The following is a 22,500-nucleotide window of genomic DNA, read 5'->3' on the forward strand; positions in this document are numbered from 1 at the left end:
ATGAAAAACAATATACCACTCTCCAGTGAAAGTGGTATATACCACTAAAATATGCACAATGACAACTTGCACAAAATCAATGAATATTTATTACAGACATCTCTGTAATAGCCGTGTCCAAAGCTTGTACTCCTTCTTCAAAGTCTTTCGTGGTAAAAAAGCCGCCGGGTTCCAAAGTACAGGACTTTACTAATCGATTCTGTTTCCATTCCTCGAAAACCTTACACGACCATTTGGTTTTATAAGCTGTTGATTTCGGTACTGCGTTATCAACACTTTTCTTCTCATCCACCACACATTTCGGCTGCCGAAATCTCTCGAAAGACTTTGTTGCGGTATACATCCTGACTAAACCACAACTGAACTTGTAAATGCAACTTTTACATCTCAGAATAAATCAAATCGCATCATAAATGCAAATTAATTAAGCCGGTGAAAAACATCTTTGGTATTGAAATTATCCAGGAAGGAATGTTAGATAGCAAACAACTCTAATTGGAAGTCTTTGTTTATGATTTGTTTGAGAGTGATCATACCCCTAACCCAAACCCTAAACCCTAACCCTAAAGGAGAACTGAAGATAAAAATGAAATATTTTTTCCTTCGCCAAATTTGTAGTACCTCACTTAGTTAAAGGAATTAATCGAGTATTTGAGGGGTTCCTTACATTTTGACGTTTTTATGACGCCAGAAAGATCCGTATTGATCACTCGATGGAAGTCCGCCATTTTGGCTGTACTATAGCAGGCTTGGGCGCTAAGCATGACGTCAATGCGCACACTTGTTTGAACGCGGGAAACTTGAAAAATGGTTCAGTGCGCTATTGTGGGCTGTTCTAGTAGAACTCTGATCGTTTCCCTGTTTAAAATGAAGTCCTTCTCAAGGAATAGATCATCCGAATTTAGAAGAAAAAACTTGCCAAATATCCAGCACTGTCACATCTGTTCGGATCATTTCGATCCCTCCTGTTTTGAAGGTGTCTTGGCCACAGCGGTCGATGCAATAATTGCATGTAATTGATGAAATGTTAACTCCATCGATTCCGTTTACACCCAGTGAGTAAGCTACGTTGTGTTTAGTGGGGAGATTTCAGTGGCAAACCCAGCGCCGGAGAAGTGAACCGAAAAGTTGTTTTTGCAAGCAACTGGGGCACGTGATTTCGTAAATAGCCTTCGCACTTCAAGCTGGGTTTTATAAACTCGACAACGATCATAAAGATGTTTAATTAAAGTTTGAAAATTCGCAAAACTACGAACAGAGCTTATTGGAATATCCGTTCTTTGAACAAAAAGGCATCATCTGTGTGTGACCTGGTTATATCTAAGAGGATCGACATATTAGCTATGGTTGAAACCTGGCTCACTACTGACAATATCTCTGACCCAACTCTGGCTGATATTATAAACTCCCTTCAGGACTTCAACTTCATTCATCTACCTAGAGAAATGCGGCGTGGTGGTGGTGTAGGTTTCTTTTTGAGGAAAGGGCTAAATATTAAACAAAATGAGATCACTCTGTTTAATGCTTTTGAGTACATGGATATATCTATTTCTACTCCTACGTCGTCAATGCGCTTTGTTACCGTATATCGACCTGCGTCCTCAAAGAAAAACAAACTCTCTGTCGGCATGTTCTGCGATGACTTTACTATTCTACTCGAGAATCTTGCGGTATCGCCTTGCAACCTGATAATTACTGGAGACTTTAATTTTCATGTTGACAATCGCGAGGATGCTGATGCTTTGAAGTTTTTGGACATGTTGGAAGCAGCTGGGTTTGAGCAAAGGGTTGTGGGCCCAACCCATAAACGTGGACACACCCTTGACTCAGTTCTAGTGAGGCATGACGATTCTCTATTACGTGGCCTTCCAGAAATTGTTTGTTTTCCTAACAAGATCTCGGATCATAGTGCCATAGTGTGCACCGCTGATATACCTAAGCCCTGTGCTACAACAAGAACGTTTCAATGTAGAAAATTGCGCAAGATAGATTTGGATTTATGGAACAAGAATTTAAAGGATTCTGCATTATATAATTCTGATTTAAACGCATGCACAGATCCTAATGTATTGACTGATCAATATGACAAGGTTCTAAGCAATCTCATTGAATTACGTGCTCCTGTTCGCACTCGTACTGTGACACTACGTCCTTACTCGCCATGGTATGATGACAACTTGAGGTCTCTGAAGAGAGCTAAGCGCCAGGCGGAACGCAAATATGTCAAGTCTGGCTTAGAGATCCATCGCCAGATATTTGAAGATCAGTGCCGCATTTACAGTGATGCGTTAAATTCTGCAAAGCAAAAATACTAAAAGAATCAAATTTCAGGATCTGATCAGAAGCAGCTCTTTAGAATGATTGATGGCCTTTTCAAGGTCAAGTCAGCCCCGCTCTTACCAACATGTGACTCGCCTCAGGGATTGTCTGAGAAGTTTGCCACCTTTTTCTCCGAAAAAATAGTGAATCTGAAAGATAGTTTGCACTCGTCAGTCTTGGCGACGATGGATTTGTCAGTAGCGCCTAGTCAACCATCATGTCAGACAACATTCTGTGATTTCTCTGCAGTGTCTGTACGTTATATCAGTGAACTCTTAGTGAAGTCCAATACTAAGTCGTGTATATTAGACCCTGCTCCAACTAGTGTGCTCAAGCATTCTATTGAAGCCCTGGCTCCAGCCATCACCTCTATTGTCAATGCTTCTCTGCTATCTGGTGTATTTCCATCATCCCTTAAAAAAAGGTGTAATTCACCCTTCGATCAAGAAGCTGTCCCTTGACCGTGAGGCATATCCGAGTTATCGCCCTATCACAAACGTTGCATTTCTATCGAAGATGCTCGAACGTGTGGCCGCTACGCAAACGCTGAACTATCTTATACCCAATGGGCTTTTAGCCAAGTTTCAGTCTGCGTATCGATGTTTCCACAGCACAGAAACTACGTTATTACGAGTGTTTAACGACATCCTTGTTGCTATTGACAACCACCGGGATGTTGTACTTGTTCTTCTAGATTTATCGGCGGCGTTTGACACCATTGAACATTCTGTTTTACTTAGTCGTTTGGAACACCGTTATGGATTTGATGGGAAGGTGTTAAACTGGTTTAGATCATATCTGATTGGTAGATCCCAGCAAGTACTAATTGCGGATGTCAGATCAGCCGATTATCCTCTTCAGTATGGTGTTCCTCAAGGGTCTGTCCTGGGGCCATTTTGTTTTCTTTGTTCTTTGCCCCTCTGGAGAATGTGGTACAAGCCCATGGTTTCAATGTAATGACTTACGCAGATGATACACAGTTATATGTGTCCTTGGGCTCGTCGGATGATCGTCCTGCCGTTCTATCTAAGTTTGAAGCTTGTGTGAAGGACATTCTCATCTGGTGCACCTCTAATGGTTTGGCATCCAACCCCGACAAGACGGAAGTAATTCATCTATGCTCTTGTTTCCAAAGCATTACTCTTCCTGGTATTGATGTTGGTGGTTATACTATATCGCCAACACCAGCTGCCCGAGATCTCGGAGTGCTTGTTGACTCACATCTGACGTTGTCTAAACATGTTAACAGTGTATGCAAGTCCGCATTCTTTTCCATTAGTAAGATTTGTAGGATTAGAAAATATTTAGACCGTGATAATTGTGAAAGACTTGTGCACGCGTTCATTTCATCGACTCTTGATTCCTGTAATAGTTTACTAACAGGTCTTCCAGATAAGGAAATCTCAAAGCTCCAGCGCGTGCAGAATGCTGCAGCGAGGCTTATTGTTGGTGCTGCAAAGAATGAACATATGTCACCCATATTACAGCAACTACATTGGTTGCCTGTAAAGTTCAGAATTGACTTTAAGATTTTGATGCTAACTTATAAAGCTCTTAACAATCAAGCTCCCGATTACATTTCTGAACTATTGACTTTGTATAAGCCTTCTCGTGCACTTAGATCTTCCAGTCAAATGCTTCTTGTTGTACCTAAAACTAAAACTAAGCTTTATGGGGACAGATCGTTTGCTGCCAGTGCCCCTAAACTTTGGAATGCACTACCAGTAGAAATTAAGAATTCTGAATCACTCGATATTTTTAAGAGTAAAGTTAAAACACACCTGTTCCGCCAGTGCTATAGAGTATAGAGATCATATTATATATAGTTTATAGAGATTACTATTATTATTATGTATAGTGTATAAACCTTATTTGCATTATTATACAGGATATAGATTTTCTTGTTTTTCTTTAGAAATCTATTGTAATTTTAGAGTTTCTCATACTGCATGTAATTTGAATGTAAGATTTGAATGTAAGATTGTAAGATTGTAAAGCTTTGGGAATTTTGTAAAGCTAAATATATATTATTATTTATTATTATTATTATACATGTTGTTCATTAATCGAAGCGCTCACAATCCACGTGCTTGACTCCCCACGATGGCAGTTTGAAGCACTTTTCTTTGCAAACACACGGTCGAAAAGCTAGAATGCTGCGTTACACAACGAATAGCTTGATCGGCCGGCACATCTGTTAATAGTTAAGAGCTGTAAGCTAAAGTTTCGCAAATTGAATCGAAATGGCAGACAAAACAATAGCAGCCAACAGAATCTCGTAGTAATCAAGTTGTTTTTATTGCCTTTTGAAACACAAACAATTCACCTGAGATTTTGTTCATAGCTCCTCTATCTCGTGGGAGCAGATGCATTCCTTTTCTTGCTGTCCCAGCTGTGATTTTTGCTTGAACTGGGAGGCCGCACCAAGTCGTATTTCCCCTTCTTTAGTCTTCCCTTTCGGTTGCTTCCCCTTCTCGGATACGGAACTATCTCGCATTGGCTCGAACGAATATGGTTCAAGTTCTGCCATAAACTTATGTGTGTTAACGACGACGAAAGCGGAGTACTATGTTCAGACTTAAACGTACGATATCAGAAGATTTTAGTGAAAACCACCTGCTTCCTTGTGCGCAATGACGTCACAACATGGCGGCGGACATTCCTTTTTTGGAAGTAACCGGAAGAAAAAGCAAACAAAATGGCGGGCGTTCAAATTGGAAAAACACCCAAGGATTTTGGGCAAATTCAAGGCCTTTCAAGATGAAAAAGGATTTTTCCTGTTTTTTTGGGTAAAGGACGTTATATTTCCACAATAATAAAACATAAAACAATTTGATCTTCTAGCCTTCAGTTCTCCTTTAAGGCCGTTTAAGGCAATAACAATAATAATAATAATAATAATAATAATAATAATAATAATAGTAGTCTCTGTATACCCAGCCCCTTTTTCGCCACTTGCAGATGCCTTGTACTTCAAACGATGCCACTACAAGAACACAATAGTGGCCGGTTATTCTGTAGTTACTCCCTTGTCACCTGTATACCCACAATGTACATGTACCTTCACTGGTTTCTCATGTCCAAACAATGTCACATGACTTGTTCAGTAATGTGAGGCCCTTTATACCAAGTCATAAAAAAATATTTAAGCAATCAGTCAATAACTGCATAGCGTAAATTTGGCTGTATTCCACATTCCTTGTGCAGGGTGATATGTAACTATTTCCTATGACATGGTATACAAGCTTTCTCACTTGTTACTTGTCACTTGCTTGTTTGCATGTACATATATGTGAGCCTTGACAAAAAAAAATTCAATTGTCTTGTGGAGTAGTACATGTGTAGACTACTCAAAAGCATTTGCATTACTAGCACTTTTCATGAAACATTATAAAGTTACCATACACATACATGTACTGTTACGTAGTAGAGCTAGCCATCTAAATATACCAATCATATTGTGATGCAGTTAATATTGCAATTTCTCCCACCAAAACCTCAAATTTTGTTTGATGAGTACTTAATCTAATTTATAACAATACACAAAAAGCCATCTCGAGGAACTTTTATATCTCAAAAGTTTTGTTTTAAGGGACAATGTTTGGCATGATTGCTCCACTGTTTTAATTGGATATGGGAAATCTCACAAAATAGTGCTTTGAGTGCTTTGTGCCCAGGCACCCTCAAAAAAAGAGCAAATTTATGAGTGAAATACAAAAGTTGTTTAGAGTTGTACCCTTCAAACACTAATTCAGACATTATCAATAAGAAAGTATGAAAAATTCAACATTAAATAATTATTATTGATTTTATTACATGTATAAAATGGTCAGTTTGGAAACGTGGACACTTTGGGAGGTTGTCACACGCTTCCAGATGAGTGTGTAAGGCAGGGTGTCAACAAGAAATTCCAGTGGGTCAAATTTCCACAGCTCCTACCAAAACCATTATGTCGGGTCATGAAGCTGGCCTTGCAGGGGTTTTTATATGCCAATATTTTTTGTTTCAGGGCAATGTATTACGTCTATGGCAGCCAAACAGGGCAGGTGGAGATTGTCTTGAATGGGAATTTTCTAAAAGGTAGGCAGCCGTTATTTAAGGGAACTCTTGTATTTTTAAAAGTGCCATGGGAACACTACATACACTGTTCAGAGAACAATAAGATAAATTGTTTTGTGCACTCTTTCGAATTGAGACTGTATGTAGATTTTGTGATGTCTATAAACATTAATGTTGATAGTACATGTATAATAAATATTAAAAACTTGGTCATTGTATAATCCCCCCCCCCCTCCCGGGCATTTGAACTTTTAAAGATTGGATCATTCAAATTCCCGCCCCCTTGGGCCAAAATGGTGTTCAAATGCCCTACCCTACCGTCGGATTTGAAGGATTTGTCTGTCATACCCTATTAAAGAACAATCGTTGTCGGCTCCTGCTATCTTTAATAAAGACCTTTTGAAGACCTTTTTTGTGAGCCAATCGCTCACAAATGCTACATCTCTTCCTTTAAACACTTCCATCTAGTCCAAACGCATGTTTTATAGCTGTTAGCGAAAAAAACAATTATTTGAAACCTGACACTTCCGGTTCAATTTTCCCCACCCCACACAGGCAAAGGTCAAATTCCCCACTCCCCGGGCACAGAAGATAGTCAAATGCGCGTGGTTTGCCCGGGGAGGGGATGTTGAAGTTTCGATTTGATTGGCGCATAATAGACCATGCTCTATAAAATTATGGAAAGCGTACATGTCAGCTGAAAATATACAGTTACACAATAAAGTCGGTATGATTTCTCTCTATTTTGGGGGCGTTTCAATAAAACATTATTATTCCATTCACGATTGTTGGATATGAAATAATTACATGATGTTTAGCCAACTTGGAGCTTCGCACCTCGTTGGCTATCAGTCATCTTATCCAATGCATACTCATGGAATAATCAAATATCATGAAGGAAAATTTGTGTGCAAAACAATGGCAGTCACCCAGGTGGAAATCTTCTAAAGATCGTACCAATATTCTTGTTAGGTTTCTTAACAAGATCTTATCTTACTTCTTAACTAAGATTCTTACAACAAACTTACAAGGTCTTGTGAGATTCCTACAAGATTCTAACTTGTAAGATACAAGTTTCTTGCAATAATTCCTTCAGCCTCATTATTCAGGTATTTTTTTTATTAGTTTTATTTTATTTTTTTTACAGCTTTATTGGGTACTCCTCCTGCAACGTACAATATAAATTTATAATACAACACAAGAGAAAAAAAACGATAATAATAATAATAATAATAATAATAATAATAATAATAATAATAATAATAATGATAAAGAAAAGAAATAAAGAAAAGAGAAGTAGCAAAACCCAAAAGGGGTAGGTGCAAGGGGACTAACGTACCATGCGAGGCACCGCCCCTACACAGCAGCATTGCTTATGAATGGCAAAGTGATTTGTTACATCGTTCATTGAAATGAAATTATATCAATTGATTGATTGACTGGTGTGAATCTTTTCCAGGGCCTACATGTACCTCAACCACAAGATGAAGTGCTGAAGGAAATTTTTAATTGAAATTGAATTGAAGGGAATTTCCTGAGATGGAAGAAGCAGACAGTTCTGATTGCAAATTGTGATGCAATTGTGAATAATTATTGATGTCTTTGTGTCAAAACGTGGGAGGGTAGAGGTTTCATTGCTATTCTGGATACACCTTGTGAATATTATTAGGTCAAACTGTTGACATTAACTGGGTCGAGTGAATTTGTTCCAGACATCAGGTAATTGAGTCGAACGCCCTCACATTGAACTGGGTGAACACAAGGGAGAGTTGTTCAGTGCAACAATCAGTGACTTCTCTGTTCATATACTGTAAGGTTTTGACGAAAATCAAGATAGATTTCACTGTCCCTTGAGTCTGAGGAAATTGTCAGTCATCTTTCAGTGGTAATTACATGTACATCAAACACAAGTGATATATTTCTAATAAACACATCTTCATGTGGCAACAATGATTAAAAGATCAATGTAACTTAAGTACTACTCAGTTACATGTAGGAAACTCTGTAGTATTTACAGGTCTATTTCACTTGAATAGTGGGTCTAACCATGCAGTTAATTTTGTTATGGTAAACATGTATGCTATGTAATATTTCCCATCCAAACTGCCGGGTGGCATGCCTCATACAGTTCGATATAACTTGATAAGTAGGTCTAATCATGCAGTTAATTTGTTGTAGTTTGCTATGTAGTATTTCCCATCTGAACTGGCGGGTGACACGCCTCATACAGTTCGATGTAACTTGAAAAGTACATGTAGGTCTAATCATGCAGTTAATTTGTCATAGTTTGCTATGTAGTATTTTTCAACTGAACTGGCGGGTGGCACGCCTCATACAGTTCAATGTAACTTAAAAAGTAGGTCAAACCATGCAGTTAATTTGTTATAGTATGCTATGTAGTATTTTTCATCTGAACTGGCGGTTGGAACGCCTCATACAGTTCAATGTAACTTGAAAATTAGGTGTAACCATGCAGTTAATTTGTCACAGAATGCTATGACGTATTTTTCATCTGAACTGGCGGGTGCCACGCCTCATACAGTTCACTTCAACGTGAAAAGTTTGTCTAACCATGCAGGTAATCCATGCAGTTAATTTGTTGTAGTATGGTAGTTTTACCCATCTGAACTGGAAAGAAGTTTTTTGACAGACAACAAAAGAAATCCAAAGTCTATTTATAAAAAGTCGAGTTCATCCTCTGTTCATCGAATGTTAACTAACTATTCACTGACATTGAAACAGAAAATACTTTAATGTAATTTTAGCACTTTCATGTAATGAACATCGTTTTTACCAACTTTGACATATGATTGATCTTTTTCTGGTATTTGTTGACAGTTTTGCCATAGATTTTTACATTACAACAAGAACGTGAGCAGAACGTTTGTAGCTTAGTACATGTAACTAGGCATAATCTGATTGGATGCAACTTAGATGGAAAACTGGCCACCAGAGACAGCCTTTTTCAGATCTTCCCGCAGATACATTGTAAGCCTTACCCATTTTTTCTAGCAACAACTTTTGGGAAAAAGGTGTGTCTTATCTGCAAGTGTTTATGGTAATTTTATTTATTTTTGCGGGACCCAAGGCTATTTTTGTTTTATCCAATGCAATTACATGACGTTAAGGTTTCTTGATAGGGCCACTGAAACCGAGTTCATTCTTGAAATCTACATATTAAGATAATTATGTGTACTTTGATATAAACAATTCTTGATTAAATCTCTGGGTAATTGCCATTAGTAGGAAATGATGGGCCAGACTGGTCATTTCATTTCATTCAAACCTTCAAAGTGGCGGTTCTTTTCTAGATTCTGATGAAATTTATCAGAAAAGTGTACAAAAGGTAGGAATTGACTGCTCTGGCTGGACACTTTTGTGGGATTCTAGGAAACTAGTGCCAAAGGTTATTACAGCAAAATATGATGTAATCAATTAATTCTCAATTATTAGATGGCACACATCTCTATAATCACCTACATGTACATGTACTTAATATAGCCCCTGTGTTTATATATACTTAGAATGAAACATGTAGTATATTTGTACATGTATATAAAAATATTTTGAGGAAGCAATGATATGTGCTTATTAACCGAGCGGGAGGTCTGTATGGGAGAATCTTGACCGAGGTCGCCAGTACAGACCGAACGCAGTGAGGTCTGTACCAGCGACCGAGGAGAGAGACGAAGACAACAACAACAACATAGACGAAAGTGTTTTCAACTCACGAATAGCTCCTCCGTTTGTTCCGTATGAAATGTCATTGAAGTCCATGAACAACAAGGAATTTAAGACTTTCATCAAAACGAATGAAAAGTCATTTTTGATATGTGTCACAGTAACAAATAACCGATCCAAAACTGCTTTTCAAAACCTTAGAGAAATGGAAACGCCCTTAGTTCACGGCAAAACTGTACCTTGAGCAAATTCTGAAACGGTGAAAGATTCTCTTCAAGAGAGCTGTGTCGATTGCTTGATAGTCATGAAATCACCGTTCCCATGTCTGCCATCATGATCAAAACGGCAGCACTGAACAGTTGTGCCTTTCATTCACTTTGGAGTTGAAGGACTTGGGCGAGCAAGACGTTGCAAATGGCCGTTACAATGACGTGTCAAATCTGCATTCGTCGTCCTCCATTTTGAAAATCGAAAGGCGGGAGGAAGCCTGAGTCTTAGTGCGCATTTCCAGCCGTTTTTAAGCCCTGTCGCATACATCTTTGATATTGGACATCTGCTTTTTGATTAATTGACACCTGTCAAGACAAGGTATCCGCCGAGCAGTATCACGTGACCATATCGCGAGCTCAAGCTTAAGTTCACCGAGGTCAGCTGTTTTTTTTTTTTATTGACCGCTGACCAGGTACTGGTTTTCGATTGGATTGCAGGCTCAACCTAGGTTAATTCACCTGAACATAAGCGAGGCTTCATTTTTCGAGAGCTTTCTGTGGCTCGACGCGGCTACACGGCCATAGTATATATCAAAGAAAGTTCTTACACAGTCAACGCTTCTCGTGTTCAGGTGGAAAACGGTTTGGAAGATGTTTTCTTTCTGCAATTTTCGCTGGTTTCAGTCCAGTTTGACATATCATGATATCTGTGGTCCACACTGGTGGCTACGCAGATATTCAAGTCAAGCATCGGCGGGATGTAAACTTAAAGCTGAGTGTTTATTTTTAATTTGCTTAGAGCCGCTTTTTTTCTCTGTATTGCAATTTTTGGCATATCTTTAGAAGCTCTGATAACGTTACATGATACCTGGAGGACCTATGTGTAAAACAGAAACGAAAGGACTGAGCGAAAGAAAACGACAACGACAAAACAGAATACCAGTAATAGCTCATACTTGGCACTCAAATTCTTTCCTTGGGCACTAAACCCTTTGTTACTTTTACGGATGCGTTATTTAAAGTGGATGGGTATTTTTAAAAGGTGGTTTAATCGGTTCTTCCTTTGTTCAGGAATGTCAACTGGAATTAAGTAACAACTATCTGTACTCTTTTGGACATAACAGGGTCGTAACGAGGGATATTCTTTCGTAACTGATCCCATATTTTTACCCAAAATTTTGAACCCCGATCCCAAAAATGATGAGAATTTTGATCCCTGAACCCGCAAAGATTTGATCCCTGATCCCTTCATTCCATAAAAAATACTGCTGATTCCGATCCCGAGCATTGTGATCCCAGATCCCAGGGCTGTGATCCCTGATCCCGGCCCTTTTCAGGCTTGTGATCCGTGATCCCATATACCTCGTTACAACCCTGACATAAAGAAAAAGTCGATTTGTTTGTTTTCCTCTAAAATGCGAGCGAACATGTGCTTTTTTTTAATCCGTTTGCCCATGTTGCCGACTGCCCTTAGGTCAGCGGACTCTTCCAAAATAGGACTTAGTTCCCAGCAGACTGGAGAAAAAAAACATGTGTTTGAGAGATCCACCATCTTGTTGTGTTATCGTGTAGTGCTCGGATCGCTAGTTGAAAATTTGCTGTTCTCGCTCGTTGCCTTAGTTTTATTTTGTGTGGAAAACCTCCACCACATTATTTGGTCCAATCGAGACGGATATTCCACCGGAAATACAGTCCTGAACGGGCGAGATGGCCGAATCAAATGGTTCGCTGTGGGAACAGCCCGGCCCTGGCTGGTTTCCTGAGGATTATTTGCACGAAGCCGGAGGACTAACCCACCGAGACTACTTGCCAAGCTTGAGTCGCTCCCTGTCTGAGGACTTCCGAGATTACATTGTTAGAACAAAGGATAATACAGCCCACGAAGAAGCACGAAAAATTCGAGGAACTCGGCGTGGAAAGAAAGCTCACATTACAAGGTTAGTCAATCAGATAAATCGACACATTGACAAACAGTTAAGCAAAGAAACAATTGCTTCACTAAAGTTAAACCTGGAAAAAGCGGTATCTCAATTAGAGAATATTAATCAGACCTTGTTTGAACTCAACCCCGATGACGATGAACCGGAGTATTGGATAGAGCAAACCCTAGCCCCTATGACTGCTTCGACAACATTGAGATATATTATGCCGAACGAGCTACATTGGACGCCAAACTCGTGAAAGAAGTGGATGTAGTGTTGGAACCAGAACCCTCGAATCCTTTAGAAGAGAGTGTTGACAAATCATTTAGTTATGACAACTCTAAGAGTGAAGTCTCAGTTGTTCAGAGCTTGCCATCGACTGTACATCAGCCAGGCAATATTGGAACTAGTCAAGTAACACAGCCGCCCATAACCGCTATTGAAAATAGAGTACCCAATGCAACCAGCACAAGTAATTTATCCACAATTCCAGCTACAAGTTGTACCACAGCCAAAGTTTCTCTTACCCCCCCTAGAACAGTTACATCAGTAACGGACTCAATTCCCACTCCTGTAGTATGTTGCAAGCCCCCATCTAACCCAGATCAGATTAGTACACCAGCTACACAAAACTCCCCTTGGAGGGGCTGGACTGTGCCCAGTCAGGGTGTGTTACCGTGACCCAGTTTATCAGGAACATTACCGCAGCCACACCCAAGATGGGGTCTTATGCCTGACTTTCCAGGACCCCCTCCAGATGCCTGGATAGATCAACTTGACGAGTATAGCGTTTCTTCTCAGCCCCAATTGTCAACACATTACCACTGAAGTTTCTCCGCCAAGGAGCATTCGTTGCCTAAATTTGACCTTGGAAAATTTGATTGCTCGCCCCTCCATTGGTCTTTGTGGATCGGAAGATTTAAAAGTATTGTCCATGATCAGCCCTTCCTGAATGATAGCCAGCGTTTAGCTTATCTTCAGAATACCGTCACTGGTGCTGCAGAGTCAGAAATCCAGTTCCTTGGAGAAGACGGTGCAAATTACATATTAGCTCTCAGAATGCTTAAAGCGAGATTTGCTGACTCAGGAAAGATTGTGCGCGCAGCCATTGCTGCCCTTAAGGTCAAACCATCACCGCGTCCTCAAGATCAGACTGGCCTTACAAAGCTGTACCAAACACTCAGGTCAACCGTAGTCACCCTTCACAGAAAGAGATTCATTGCTGATCTCTTAAGTGAGACAAATCTGAACATTGCCGTTCAAAAGCTCCCTGGGCCTCTGCATTCCAAGTGGGCGATGGAAGTTCAGAAACACGAAAGTCAGGGTAGGCCTAACTTGTTTGACCTAGTCCGATGGCTTTCAGAACATGTTAGAGCGAGACAACACCTGGTGTCTGAGGAACCAGGGAATTGTTCCCTACCTAACAAGTCTAAACCACCAAAACGGGATCCACCCCTAAGTTCTTCTACTCTGCACATCAAGTCGGACCCACAGCAAAAGGGAGAAGAACCCCCCAAAAGAATCAAAGTCACCAGCCTGCCTATCTGCCTATGCTGTAATCACGCTCACCCACATCACAGATGTAATGAATTTAAAAGAAAGTCTGTATCTGAGCGCTACGAGGTGGTCAAGAGTTTCAAGATGTGCTTCAATTGTCTCAAACAGGGACATCAAGTTAATGAATGCTCGTACAAGACTCGTTGTCAAGTTCCTAACTGTGAGAGACATCATCACAGTCTGTTACACTATGAACGTGCACCTCAGCAACTGCCTAGCCAGGACCCACAAACTCAGCCCCCACGGACTCCAGACAACCCCCTCCCGTACGTGGCAGCCACCAACTCCCTCACCGCCAATGACAGAGTGGTTTATTTCCAAGTTGTCCCAGTCAAGATAAGAGGTGAAAACGGGGTGGCGGTGATTGAAGCGTTTGCTTTTTTGGATGACAGCAGTTCAGACACGTTGATAAAAAGAGACATTGCCGCCAAGCTGAATCTCGAAGGACCAGAGCAACTACTTTGCCTGGGAAACATTGAAAATAACGGAACACCACGGAGCTCCAGAGCAGTGAATCTTCTTGTGACACCGACCGGGAAACAAGCTGTAAACCTACCTGTTCAGATCCATCCTGCTTGGACAGTCCCTAAATTAAATGTCCCTCCACAGAGACTTGTCAAGGAAAACGTTAGAAAAACCTGGAAACACCTTGAAGATTTAGACATCCCTGCTGTGTCTACGGATCAGATAGGCCTACTTATTGGAGTGCAGGTTAACGAGGCCATGATTCAACACGAATACAGACGTGTACCAAAGGGGAAACCAGATGCTGTGCGAACTGACTTTGGATGGGCGATTGCTGGCTTAGCGGGAGGAGTTCCTTCCCCCAGAACTGGTGTAAGTTTTGTTAGACATTGTGTTACCCTAGACACCACATTGAATAAAGAAGTTGAAAACTGGTGGAAGACAGAGTCATTTGGCACCAAGTTCAATTGTGATGTTTGAAGATCTGCGGAGGACGAAAGAGCTCTTAAGCGCTTAGAAGAAACTACAATCTTTCGAGCTGACCTGGACCATTACGAAACCGGTCTTCTCTGGAAGGATGAAGAAGTCGTGCTCCCAAACAATCGGCCACTGGCAGAGCGAAGCCTAGATAAGAATAGTGAAAGAGCCAAAGCCTATTATGACACAGTTGAATCCTACATTGCCAAGGACTATGCCAGAAAGTTTTCTCCCACAGAGATTGCTACTAAGGTACCCAAGAACACTTGGTACCTGCCACACCATGCTACACCATGTTACAAATCCCAATAAGCCAGGGAAGATTCGCGTAGTGCTTGACGCTGCAGCCCCATACAAGGGACCTTCGTTGAATGATCAACTGGTGACAGGCCCCGACATGCTGAACTCCCTTGTGGGTGTGATCATGAGATTCCGACTGCATGCCGTTGCTATGATTGCAGACATTGAGGCAATGTTCTTCCAGTTATCGAGAAAGATCAACCATCACTGAGATTCCTTTGGAGAGGTCCAAACAGAGATCGTCCTCCTGATGTCTACCAGATGCAAGCCATGATCTTTGGTGCAAAGTCGAGTCCAACCTTCGCAAATTATTGCCTTAAGAAAACCGCCATTGATAACAAAGCCACTTGCAGTGAAGAAGCTGTCAGTACAGTCCTAAGAGATTTCTACATGGATGACCTCCTGAAGTCTTTGCCTTCTGAAGACGAGGCAGCCCAACTTGCCCTCCAGCTTATTGAGCTTTTGTCGAGGGATGGATTTCGATTAACTAAGTTTATGAGTAATAGCCGAAATGTGCTAGCTCAGCTACCTCCCAAAGACATCCTCGGCAGCCCTGGGATCTCGCACCCATTTGATTTGGATCTGGACAGCCTTCCAGCTGAGAGAGCCTTGGGAGTGCTGTGGAACGTGGAGCAGGATGCTCTAGAAATTAAAGTAGTTCCAAAGCAGTCAGCCCCAACCAAGCGAGGCATTCTAAAGCAGACATCAACCACCTTCAATCCCCTCGGATTGGTAGCACCATTTGTACTGAGGGCTAAGTTGATTCTGCAAGAGCTGTGAAGACTCGGGTTTGATTGGGACAAACCCATATGAGGCCCACTTCTAGATGCCTGGGAAGCCTGGAAGGCAGAAATACCCCTCCTTGCAACCTTGTCCGTTCCCAGATGTTACCTTAGCAACCAACCAAGTGCCCAGTATGCACACGCACAAATTCCCTTCTTCGCTGATGCATCAGAGGTCGCCTTCGGTGCCGCTGCCTACTGGAGATTTGAGACACGGAGTCATTCCTATCACTGCTCCTTCACATTCGGAAAGACGAGGCTTGCTCCTATTAAGCCCCTGACAATTCCACGACTGGAACTTCAAGCAGCTGAATGGCCGTTAGAATGAGTCAGACCAACCAGAAAGAACTAGATGTGATGCCCAGCCAAATTACTTACTGGACAGATTCCACCACAGTGTTATCCTACATCAAGAGTCAAGGGACCAGATTCCATACATTCGTCGCCAACCGGGTTGCTTAAATAAAGGAAGTGTCTGATTCTGAGGCCTGGCGGCATGTCCATGGACGCCTCAATGTTGCCGACGATTGTTCAAGAAGTCTTTCTGCTCAAGACCTTCTTCGAGACAGCCGGTGGATTAACGGCCCAGATTTTCTTTTACGGGGTGAGGACTGTTGGCCAAACCAAGTTATATGCCAACCTCCAATTGACAATGATCCTGAAGTTAAAAGTGAAGCCTGGCTGGGTCTCAGTTCTGAAGTCAACCATTAGTTTCTGGACCCTAAGAAGACCTCTTCGTGGACCCACCTGACACGAGTTACTGCATGGGTATTTCGGATGGGACAAGCTGTCGTCACAGAAATGAACATGTGAAAGTTACTAAAGAACCCTTATCTGTTGAATAGCTCGAAAGGGCTGAAGAATTCTGGATTAAGAGGGCCCAAGCTCAAGCCTACTCTGAAGACCTGAGCCGGTTAGCCGCAGGCAAAAGGATTTACACTGCAGCAGTGACCTTAGATCCCTGTACCCTTACACCGACGAAGTAGTATAGGGGTTGGGGGTTCAAGACCATTTGAAAATGATCTATAACCAACCCAACCCCTATACTACTCATTTGTTGGATAACCAATTTTTGGGAATCAATATATTTATAAATTTCATGAAATCAAGATATGAAACAAAAATATTAAAATCTATATATTTTTTCGTTAAAGCTTCAACCCACGTGCGTGGCAGTTTTGCAATGACATCACCAGTCGTGCTTTATCATAAGGTGCAATTGCATTTTTCCATTGCGTGACATTCTCGGAAAAACCGGATGTTATATTCGGGTATTCCCCACAGGCAGGTCTAAACATGTCAGGTCATGAGAAAGTCATGAGACAGTTGTATGATTTTTTTCAGCCAATCGGAATTGTATCTCGTTTATAATTTTCTGATAAAAATATCAGAAGTGTAAGCATTTTGATAAAATTTTTGGTTGTCTTTGAAGTAGCTTGACCGAAGATGCCTTTAAGTATTGATGAAGCGACTCGTCGATACCAGTGTTATGTTCAAAATATTCAAGATTCCATTTTTGCTCTTGAATCTTTTATGGGATCTAATGCTATGTTTACTTTTGATATGCCACAAGCTATCGGCAATTTGGATGAAGTAGATATAACGAAAGAAGAAAGAGATGTCTCATTACAGATACAATCGTTAGAAGAATATAAAAAGGTTATTGTTAACGACAGAAAAAGAAGAGCTATGGCTGTACTAATTCAAGAAAAGCAGAGAATCAATCAAATGAGGATGCAACTAAAAGTAAAACGACGAGCTGATAGAGTTGCTGTCAGTCCCTACAGCAAATACAAGCAAGCACCACCACCAACACAAGCCTCAACACAAGAAATTCCTATTGCTAATACAGATACATCAATGACAATTGATTCATGAAACTCTATGTTACGCCATAAAAATTAAATCTCATATAATAATAATATAGAATGAGTTGTAATTTTGCAATACATGATGAATTAAAGAATACGGAAGAGTCTACATGTCCTTTTTGTGATCGACAATTAGTAGAAGTCGATAATAATATGAGAGTGGTCGAGTTATGCTGTAGTGGACAAGATATAGGAAATGATAATAATATGATTGTCTGTCTAAATTGCGGTTCAGTCCATGGTTATGGATATGTTTATGAGTATATCGATTTTTATGAGAATATGCACAAAATACGGCGGAAATCGGTTTATCATCGGAAGTACCATATTGAAAATGTGATAAATAAATTTAATATACAAATAACTAGAAATCAAGTGGATAAAATTTTCAAAGTCTTTGTTGAGATAGACAAAATACTGCCTTTAATTAATAATGGTCGGAAACGTATGATCAGTATTAATTATGTTCTTAAACAATTATTTGAGATGATGAAGCTATCACATGATACAATAAAAATAATGAAATCAAAAAGAACAAGACAATTTTGCAACAATTATTGGAATACGATTTTGGATTTGATTGGAAACAAAATTAAGTCAATCATTCATAAGTAATTTTTTTTTTGTATTCTGACATGAATTTATCTACCACAGGACTGGTATCAGTAAGGAAATCGTCAATGTTTTTCATCATGGACAATAAGTTTTTTTGTTGATATTCACCTGATCTCATCATATCCTTAATAGCTATGAGAAGATGTTGATAACTCTGATATGCAAACAAACAATTCTGAATTTTGAGATCAAGATTTTTATGTTTCATCCATCCTTGTATTAAAATTGCTGCAGTTGAAATACCAACCAAACTGATCCCACTTGTAGCAATTGAAGAAGCAAGTCCTCCTGTTGCAAAATAACAGAAAGTGAATTACCAATAAGTCTCCACGTTTTGAATCGTTTCATGGCTTGTTTGTATGCCCAGCATTTCTTGTGATATGATTTGTAATAATCTTTCAATTCCTCGAGTTGATCTTTTGTCAATTTTTCTGAAATATGATTCCAGTCAAATATGTTTTTACGTCGAACTGACATATATAAAAGGTTTACATTATAATTTTTTGAAAAAACAAAACAAGATTCCAGTAATCTGTCCACAAAATTGTGATTTTTTAATCAAACTTGTTGTATATTTTTTCGGAACAGCATATGTATAACCACGATTCAATGAATGGTGTTTGTAAAACCTAGCAAAAGCGTCATGTAAAACACTGTGACTATTCAATACATCCATCCAACTAAACATTTTTTCAAACAACCATGTTATACAACCATTTCCTGGTCCTATGAGTCCTATTTCTCCATTGTTTAATTGAAAAATTTCATCAATTGATTTGTCAGCATTAAAATGTTTTGGATACAAAAACTGATAAAGAAGACATGATTTCAATATTTTATCATTCAAATTAGGGTATTTTTCCTTTGTCTCATTGAAAAAATTTTCTACATATTTTATAGTTTCTTTTATCATATATATTGTATATATTATTTTATTGAACATATTTAATCAAATTATTTAGCTCTTCATTTGGTACATCTGTTTATTAGTTTGACTCTAAAATGGCCGTTTTGAATAGTCATATTTGTATTAAAAGTCTGTATTTGTGTAGTTTGACTCGATGTGAAAAAATCGAGTAATGACAGGTTAGGCCCATAATAAATTTCAATGTTTAGTGTTTCATAATCAAATTTGAAAGAATTATATAAAATTTGAATTTGTTTGATTATGGACCCACTTGAAAGCAAAACGTTTTTACTGCCATTTATAGTGAACGTTTTGTCTTGTGCATTAGTGTTGAGATCTCCATGTAAATAATGTGGTGTTTTTAATTTTAATTTTAAAATGTCATTTCCATTCATATCAATTGGTATATCCATTTGCATTGTTTCATTAATTATATCATATGCATTTTCATAATCACAAATACTAAAATCAAGATCATTCTTTGTTTCATTTTTTTATTCCATAAATCAGAACATATATTGGCAACATGTTTGGGCTATTGTTGTCAAAAATACACTGAACGTTTACACATAAACGTCTTTGTATTGATTGTGAAGTACTATCTGGAGACAAGTTCAAGATGCTACGAAAATACTTATAATCTGAATTTACCTTTTTTGTTATACTTTTGTCTATATTTATATTCATTTTTTCAAAACTAATCTTAAAAGAATTGAATACCATACTGTAAAAAGGAGATTTTTGAAAATATATTTCAAGACAAACTGTATAATGATTGCTGAAATTATCTCGAATCACTTTGAAAAGATTAAAATCAAAACGACCTTTGAATAGATTTGAACCATCTGACATTTTTTGAACTTTCATAGCGATTGCTTTTTTGTTTGTTTTATGTGGTGAGTCATTATAAGTGATTAGACTGGCGTCTTGAATGCCAAAATTAGTTGTTAATTCACCATCATCCATTGCATATTTCAACACATTTTCTCTGTTTTCATGTGTGCTTATATGACTCTCAGCTATTCCTCTGTCTGTGTATTCTATATTTTGAGTAGACAGCGTTGCGGTTCTATCATTAACTTGCTTTAAAGTTACTGCATCTTGATTATGTGTAGCGTTTTTGACATTACTTATTTGGAAATTATTCATGTCAAGATCATCAGACATTGATTGACTGCCGTCTCTTAAAATCACAGTGTTTGTACCCGACTTACTTGCTAATTGAGACTCTAAATATTGTTTATTGACACCATCCTGACTATTTACCGGATTTTTAACACGTTGAATCAACTTATTATTTGCGTTCATATTGTCTTGTAATGTTATTTTTTCCGTTTTTTTTTTTTGATAATCGGAGAGTTCTGTTTTATCAGCTTTTAAAAACTTCGAGCTATCGATGCAAAATTTTGTTGCAGCATCTTTGTGATGAAGAGGATCTTGTAACCCAGTTATTTTTTGTTATCCATATCAATTGGATGTTGAGCTTCTATTTTATCATCATCAACATTAAGATCAAAATAAAAAGCTTCAAGTTGCAGATGTGTGGGTGCATCAGCAGTCCCATGTCTTCCAGGTCCGACATTTTCAATCCTTCTGTTGTCCATGTTCAGCAAACCTGTCATTTTGTCACTTCCATCCATTTCCAAATAATCTGAAAATTTGTTTGTAATATTAGTGTTAATTTGATCAACATATTTTTTGGTACTTGCGTCACTATTTGATTGTGCATCAGCGACATTTCTCAATTTTTTATTGTCGATATCATAATCCCCATCATCAGTCAATTTGAAACCAACACCTGGTAATCCACGAATTGATTCACTTATCGTTGAAGATGATGGTGATGGTAATAGTCCATTTGAATAACTCATTATATTATTACATTATACTTTTTCATTGAAGTTTTTGGTTGTGAATTTTCGTGGCTTATCAATATACAGGAAGCAATATGGTTCTTTCGTTGCTTTCTCGTATAATTCTTTTGGAATACTGTTTTCACTACAAATTGGGCTCCTCTCATTAGCACTTGGGAAATCATAAATAGAGAAATGTGAGCAGTTCAATCTTATAGTAGCTCTGACTAAGATAAATCACACTGCAATTTTTATGTCTCCCCCGTATAAAATAGTCGACTAATGGTTTTTGGTTCTTATCACATACGAAATCGTCGAATATTACCAGTTTCTGACTATCGTCTGTTAATTCAGAAACTGGTAGTATTTGATCATTGCTTGCTTCGATAACATCATAACCAACCTCATCACTTATTGGTTGGAATACATACATAAGATTCTGGTACTTGGACTGCTCTAAGTTTTTCGCATAGAGAAAGATCTTATCAAAGAAGAGCAGTGCCATGATCATATGCATCAGCGTATTCGTTTTTCCCGACCCGGATGGGCCGCAAATCAGCATTCGGAAACATCGGTCAGGCATAAAATCATATAACTGTCTAAAGTTCGAGACTACATCATCTTCAATATCATAATTTGGTATGATCATTTATATTATATGGGTATATTATTTCAATACAACACTGTGTACAACACGGTGTATAACATGGTGTTAAACGTTATTTTTTATATATGATATTCATTTTTATGTAATGTAATAATATAATGAGTTTATTGAAGTGGAAAGAACTCGCAAAGAAAAAATCTGAATTAGGGGATAAGATTAATTATGTCCATAATGCTATTACGATAAAATTAGTGAACAGATAAGCCAGGAGTCATTGGCGAAGGTATTTAAACCAGTGACTAATAAATTAGATGATGTTATTGACAGTAATTTAGATTTGAGGATGCCAAGGAAAAAACAACCATTGAAGAATTACGGTATTAATATTGAGGATGAGGTGCCAGACATGAATCTTGGTGATCTATTTGATCAACCTTTTTTACCACAACAAAATAAACAGATTGTACCAAAACCACCAACATATGAAGAATCTTTACAAGATCTTATGGAAGGACAGAAAGGGATATATGTTAATCCTCAGTACTTCTCTCACGAACCACAGGATATGCCACCGGAAAATGATGACGACGATGAGACTGATTATGCATTAGATGATGAAGATATGGATAATGAGATATTGGATGATCTTGGTATTCAAAATTATGATTCTGTTGAAAAGGTACTAAATCAACAAGAAATTACTCAACAAAAAAACAAAAAATATCTCCATAAGATTATTAATGACGCTAAAACAAAAAGAAATGAATTTAAAGGTTATAAGGCTTCTATAACTAAAAAATTCAACAGTGGTTCAATTTCTGAAGCTGTAAGGCAAATGGAAAATAAAAGAATAAATGATGCCACAGTTACATTAAA

At 38.7% G+C, this 22,500-nt stretch overlaps 3 protein-coding genes across 3 annotated transcripts; all 3 read left to right on the forward strand.

Annotated features, from left to right (window-relative positions):
* Positions 1-3,275: 3,275 nt before the first annotated feature.
* Positions 3,276-4,127, forward strand: LOC138001505 (uncharacterized). The gene has a single exon (XM_068848120.1). It carries the CDS (start codon positions 3,276-3,278, stop codon positions 4,125-4,127), a length of 852 nt encoding a protein of 283 aa, XP_068704221.1.
* A 7,848-nt stretch (positions 4,128-11,975) lies between these two features.
* LOC138001507 (uncharacterized) lies at positions 11,976-14,692 on the forward strand. The gene is made up of 2 exons (XM_068848121.1): positions 11,976-12,205; positions 13,150-14,692. Exons 1-2 carry the CDS (start codon positions 11,976-11,978, stop codon positions 14,690-14,692), a joined length of 1,773 nt encoding a protein of 590 aa, XP_068704222.1.
* A 558-nt stretch (positions 14,693-15,250) lies between these two features.
* Positions 15,251-15,769, forward strand: LOC138001508 (uncharacterized). Its single transcript, XM_068848122.1, has one exon. It carries the CDS (start codon positions 15,251-15,253, stop codon positions 15,767-15,769), a length of 519 nt encoding a protein of 172 aa, XP_068704223.1.
* Positions 15,770-22,500: the final 6,731 nt, after the last annotated feature.

The sequence above is a fragment of the Montipora foliosa genome, chromosome 4 (genome assembly GCF_036669935.1).
Source record: "Montipora foliosa isolate CH-2021 chromosome 4, ASM3666993v2, whole genome shotgun sequence".
In the NCBI taxonomy this organism is placed as follows: domain Eukaryota; kingdom Metazoa; phylum Cnidaria; class Anthozoa; order Scleractinia; family Acroporidae; genus Montipora; species Montipora foliosa.